Genomic DNA, 6,000 nt, shown 5'->3' on the forward strand with positions numbered 1-6,000 from the left:
CCTCTTGCTTTGTTTAACATCAGAGATACTGGCTGTACATAGAGCGTATATGTAAATACGTTTTGACTATTTAATTTTCTGCCATACTTATTATACTTATTGAAATTATTTTGAAAGTATAATAGGCCGGAACTAACGACGCGTGTTTGTGTGTACGTCTACGTTTCCGACCGAGCATTTTAAAACAGGAACCAAATGCTGATGCAGACTACAGCACGTTAACTTTTTGGATTATATTTGAGTCTGTAACGTATTTCACTGCACTCACTTTCTCTTAAATCAGTAGCTGTGTTACACACTAAAAGGCGAAGCCGGTGAGAATCAGCAAAAAGGCGAAAACGACTGCGAGAGATCGCGAGTGAGTGAACGATGTGAGGGTGTGTGGGTTGCCAGAATGAGTAGATGTTAAAGTGAAAGTTCAGATTTATATTTTGGCAACGGCACTGAACCAAAGACGATCGCTACTTGTGACACAGAAAACAAAACTAGTTACTTGAAAATAATACTAGTGACGGTTTCTTTGAACCAAAGTATCCTATTTTTAATCCTTTGCTGTGTCAGAGACAATATATAGAGAAACATGGCACTGAATGGTAATCAGTTGATGAATAACAGCAACGATGGTGGCAAAAGTGGCTTTCAAGAGGAAAAGCTTTTAATAAAAAACGTATTTTAAGCCAAAGACAGCAAACTGTTTGATGATTCGATACTTTTTGTATCCAGGTGACCTTTGAAATTAAAATTCAGACAGCGGTCCAAATTTGCTTCTAAGATTAAAACGTAGTTGTATTCTATTCCTATACTTGTATGTATGTATGTATAAAAAGTATTTTTTGTTCTTGATGCTTATTGATGTTTTTATGTTCACATTTTAATCTCCTAATTTTAAATTGGTATCTAACAAATGAAATGCCAAGATGATCCAAAGGGGAAAAATATAAAGGTTTGATTTGAGAAATTGGGCAGTGATCAGAATGTTTAAAGCTGTAAAGGTGGTCTACAAAAACGGTTATAGACACAGCCATTTACTCCATTCTACTTTGTGTTGTTAGTGCCTGGAAGAATGTCCAGATTCATTTATGACTTCTTGATGTTTTTCTGGCCATATTTCTGCACAGACATTAGTGCTACTGGGTTTGTCTCTGCAGTCATGATTCTGGTGGACCCTGGGCTGTACATCGGCACTGCAGCTAACCTCAACGACCACCAGGAACTGGTCGGTGCGAACATCAGTCACATCCTGTCTGTAGATTCTGTAGACCCCAGCCCACTGTTTCCTGATGATAGAGCCTTTGTTAGGAAGTGGATTGATGTCTTAGATGAAGAGACTTCAGACCTCCTCAGTTACATGGACACCAGTTTCCGGTTCATTAAAGAGGCTGTAGATGGTGGCCGGGCTGCACTGGTTCACTGGTAAGGCAATTTTATATATCAAATCGCAATATTGTGATTTTTAAAAAAATGCTCCTTTTATTTTACTCAAGCTTGTGAAAATATGCAATGTGAAACAATCGTGTTAAGTGTCAAACCGCAAACATGGTTTTGTGTGTGTTTTAGTCAGGCTGGTCGGAGTCGCAGTGCCACCATTGTTACTGCTTATCTAATGAAGAGATACAAACTGGGATTCACTGAGGCTTATCATAGACTAAAGAGTCTCAAACCAGATGTACAGTAAGTTTGTGTTTCACTTTAAAGTACTGTTATTTGTATTTAATGTTTATTAAATCCCCCAGAGATTATATTTCTTACTCCACACATAAAATTTACATTTTTTTTTAAAATTCTCTAAAGCACACTTGCTTGTATGTATGTCTTTTAGGGTCAACAGTGGTTTTGAGGAGCAGTTGTGTCTGTACGAAGCAATGCAGTGTGAGGTGGATACCTCCAGTCCTCTGTACAAACAATACAGACTGACCAAGATCACTGAAAAATACCCTGGTAACCACACACACACATTCTGAGATTATAGTTAAACATTTGAGCACCTCTCATTATTTTTGTTGCGCTTTCTTGTTCGTAAATTATATGTTTTCTTTCTGTATGTGTGCATGTGTTTGAGCAGAGTTACAGAAGGTGCCTAGGGAGGTGTTTGCTGTTGACCCTGCCCACTCCAGCTCCTCTGAAGCATCCTATCGATGCAGGAAGTGCAGGTGAAAAATGGAAGCTGAATGCTTCAAATTACATGTGTCTTTAATATGAATAAGCTGATGGCACACACAAAAACAAAACAGTTTGTTAAGTTGATGATTTTACTTCTTAGCTCAACAGTCCACAGTTTAATTTATGACTCACAGCCGATCATAGCAAACTATTTACAGTGTTGTGAAAAAGTGTTTGCCAACTTCCTGATTTCCTTTTTTTGGTTTTGTTTGTCATACTTAAATGTTTAAAGTAAGCGCAAAATGCATTTTCTAAATGAAGGTGTTAATTTTTAAGGGGAAAACAAATCCAAACGTACAGGGCCCTGTGTGACTGTCAGTCTGGAAAATTCCTACACAACTCTGTAAAAGGCAAAAACATGGAACAGGGGTTAAACTTCCCTGGAGTAGCCAGCCGACCAAAATTACAACCAGAGCGCAGCAATGACCTATTCAAGAGGTCACAAAAGACCCCAGAGGAACATTCAAAGAACTGCAGGTCACATGTACCTCAGTTAAGGTCAGTGTTCATGACTCCACCATAAGTAAGAGACTGGGCAAAAATGGCCTGCATGGCAGAGTCAAAAACCACTGCTGAGCAAAAGGAACAAAAATGCTCATTTCAGTTTTGCCAGAAAACGTCTTGAAGATGCCCAATACTTTTGGGAAAATACTCTATGGACTGACAAGACAAAAGTTGAGCTTTTTGGAAGGTGTGTCCCATTATATTTGGCATAAAAGTAACACAGCATTTCAGAAAAGGAGCAACATTACCAATAAGTAAAAAATGGCGGTGGTAGTGCGATGCTCTGGGGCTGTTTTGCTGCCGCAGGACCTGGAAGACTTCCTGTGGTAAATGGAACCATGAATTCTGTCGTCTACCAAAACATCCTGATGGAGAATGTCCGGGCAGCTGTGCGTGACCTCAAGCTGAAACGCACTTGGGTTTTGCAGCAGTACAATGATCCAAAACACACCAAGTCCACTTTTGAATGGCTTAAGAAAAACAAAATGAAGACTTTGAAGTGGCCTAGTCAAAGTCCTGACTTGAATCCGATTGAGATGCTGTGGAAAAACTGCATCATTGTCTCACCTGATGCAGGAGGAGCTAAGAGGGTCACATCAAAAAGGTTTACGGACGAAACTGATACCTTCAGTGTGGCTGAATTGCAACAATTCTACAAAGATGAGTGGACCAAAATTCCTCCATGTTGCTGTAAGAGACTCATTGCCAGTTATCGCAAACGCTTGATTGCAGTTGTTGTTGCTAAGGGTGGCCCAACCAGTTATTATGGTTAGGGGGCAATCACTTTTTCACACCAATGTATCCTGGTATTGGTATTAAGTTTGTCTCGAAGTTTGTACATCTTGGATAGGATATGTAATTTCCTAATGTAATCTAAGGAATCCAAGGAACTGAGTGACTCTTCTTCTGAATGGAGAAAAGGAGGTATTCAGCCTGGTGTGTGTGCCAGTTTGAGCTACAGCTTCTGCAGGCAGTAACCTCCACTTTCTCCTTGCAGTCGAACTCTATTTCGTGGCTCCAGTATTCTCAGTCATTTAGTAGGAGAAGGAGCTTCGGCCTTTAGTCACAAAAAGGCCAGTAACCTTACTGGTAAGAAGACATACTGTGAACATTCACTCAATAAATTATTGACAATGTCATTTTTAATTAGTATCTGGGTATTCTTTTTTTCTTTTTTTAATTTCATTGACTTTTTTTCACCCACATGTTCTTTTTTTTATGTTGCAGAGATACAGCTGCCCTAGATTAACAGTATTAATATTAACATATTTCATATTTCTATTAACGGATGCCCCACCTATATTTACAAGCTAGTTAATCAGAAAATATAATTACTGATGTTATCCAGGAATTTTCAAATGAACTTTTTTGCAATAAAGCTGAAAAACAATAGTAAAGCACTTTTTTTTTTCCCCAAGAGATTTAGTTTTAGTTATTTATTTACTTGCATTCCTTAAAACATTCTAGTGGTTGAATGTTGAGTAATGTAATTTATGACTTGTGTGACGGCTCAAATTTTGGCATTAAAATGTGAATTCAGTTTTTTTCATCTAATAAATAATAATATATATATTTTTTAGTTTTAAGCAAGTTTCAGATTGATTTCTAAAATAGATTTTAAGATATTTGTTTTCTTAGTTTTATGACAGATTTGTTATCTCTGATATGATTTTACATTGTGTTGACATGGCTAAACTGAAGAAAGCTTGACTGTTTCAAACTGGCTTCACAGTACATCCATACATCCATAAAAAAGACTACAAAGTAATCGCACTTACTGAACTTGTAATCTTTCGATGTGTTGTTGTTCAGGAGAGGTCCAGTGTACATCATACTTTATTGAGCCAGTGCAATGGATGGAGCAAGCCTTACTTGGAGTGATGGATGGACAGGTAAAAAACTTGTCATCTTTTCTCTTGCATCATTGTTTGTTACCCCCCAACAACTTTTGAGCAAATATGAATGTTTGATATGACCACCTTTTGCTAATTTACAGTTCTTGTTCATTCTCTCTTCCTTTCTTTTATATATTTGTGTGTGTGTAGCTGCTGTGTCCTAAGTGTAACTGTAAGCTGGGCTCATTCAGCTGGTGTGGAGATCAGTGTTCGTGTGGCCGTTGGGTCACTCCCTCCTTCCAGTTGCACCACAACAGAGTGGACGAGATCCGGCAGCTGAACATAATGAAATAACACTTCCTTATAGTCTGTAAGACAGGGAATAATCATCATGCATAAAGACATACTCCAGTTTGTAACATGAAAAAGTGATTCAATTATTATCTGAAATACATAATGTAAATAAATACAAATGTAAATATCATTTATCTAAGAATTGTTGCAGGTACTTTTATGTTTCACTGATTAGTATACAACAATACTGTGTGTGTATCTGGGGTTTTTCACCATAAACTAACAAATAAAAAAGAAAATGTCTGCCTTTCACACAAAGAGTGGACCATATGTTTTTGAATTTGAATATTTCATGTTTAAGCTATGAAAGGCGCAATGTGTATCTTAAGCAAATGCACTTATTCGTTATGCTGTGTCCTGACATTGATAATCACCTGCCTCATTCTGTCCTAGTTGAAAGTCTTAAAGTAAACTTTTTATACAGATTAATTGCAGCGTGAGTTATCATGGAATCAATGAGCCCACACTGAAGAAAAACTGATAATTGAAAACATTTACATTTTCTTTATATAGCACCAAATCACAACAATTGACTCAAATTGGTTTATCTTGTAAGGTAAAGACCCTAAAATTGTTGAGAGAAAACCCCAACAGTAAAAAAAAACAAAACAGGACAGAGTCAGGGGAGGGAGACAGGGCAACAGACAAGCTATGGAAGAGAGAGATTAATCATAAGTAATGATTAAATGCAAAATGGCATATAAAACACCCAGTAACTTAAAAGAGGTGAGTGAAGAAGAAACACTAAGCACATCATGGAAGCCCCCAGCAGCCTAGGCCTATTACAGCTGTCGATCTTCAAAGCCCAGGGGCCCGTTCTTTGTACCTCGCTAAGTAGGTTAGCTGGATTTGATTGTTGACGATTTCGTGTGATCTTGGATCGTTCGGTTCCCCGAAGCTCATCCGGGACTTGCTGCCATAGCAACAGAGCCGTAAGCGTAAACCTGCTCGGGAGCAGGTTCACTTTATGTAAACAGGATTAGATCGCGGCCACGCAGGTATGCCCGCGTCATTCATACGAAAGCAACAGCGATATTCCACCACTGTTTCACCATAAATAAATATTATCAATGTAACTAAAGATAATGCAGCACTTGATCCTGCAGCACTTGATCCATTTATTGATTTCACACAGATACATACAGGT

At 38.1% G+C, this 6,000-nt stretch overlaps 1 protein-coding gene across 4 annotated transcripts; it reads left to right on the plus strand.

Moving 5' to 3' along the window:
* The first annotated feature begins 162 nt into the window (after positions 1 to 162).
* Positions 163 to 5,110, plus strand: LOC147331939 (dual specificity protein phosphatase 12-like). 4 transcript variants are annotated; one of them, XM_086290538.1, is made up of 8 exons: positions 163 to 358; positions 1,149 to 1,413; positions 1,558 to 1,671; positions 1,820 to 1,938; positions 2,063 to 2,150; positions 3,662 to 3,753; positions 4,477 to 4,556; positions 4,710 to 5,110. In XM_086290538.1, the coding sequence occupies exons 2-8, from the start codon at positions 1,151 to 1,153 to the stop codon at positions 4,851 to 4,853; spliced, it is 900 nt and encodes a 299-aa protein (XP_086146664.1). In that variant the 5' UTR covers positions 163 to 358; positions 1,149 to 1,150; the 3' UTR covers positions 4,854 to 5,110. The 4 variants fall into 4 exon arrangements, with proteins under 4 accessions (XP_086146664.1, XP_086146663.1, XP_086146666.1 ...); XM_086290537.1 differs by having other exon boundaries at positions 1,119 to 1,413; positions 4,710 to 5,108; XM_086290540.1 differs by having other exon boundaries at positions 173 to 314; positions 1,119 to 1,413; positions 4,710 to 5,109.
* The last annotated feature ends 890 nt before the right edge of the window (positions 5,111 to 6,000 follow it).

This window comes from Aulonocara sp. 'chitande type north' Nkhata Bay, linkage group LG4 (genome assembly GCF_057382095.1).
Source record: "Aulonocara sp. 'chitande type north' Nkhata Bay isolate Kocher_YH1m ecotype deep benthic linkage group LG4, A_spYH_male_GT1.1, whole genome shotgun sequence".
NCBI classification, from domain to species: Eukaryota; Metazoa; Chordata; class Actinopteri; order Cichliformes; family Cichlidae; genus Aulonocara; species Aulonocara sp. 'chitande type north' Nkhata Bay.

Excerpts from the sequence above, each read along its gene's own strand:
- LOC147331939 (XM_086290538.1), top strand. The coding sequence starts at position 1,151 with ATGATTCTGGTGGACCCTGGGCTGTACATCGGCACTGCAGCTAACCTC. Across the intron at positions 1,672-1,819 it reads AGTCTCAAACCAGATGTACA|GGTCAACAGTGGTTTTGAGG; the intron begins GTAAGTTTGTGT and ends TATGTCTTTTAG. Across the intron at positions 1,939-2,062 it reads GATCACTGAAAAATACCCTG|AGTTACAGAAGGTGCCTAGG; the intron begins GTAACCACACAC and ends GTGTTTGAGCAG.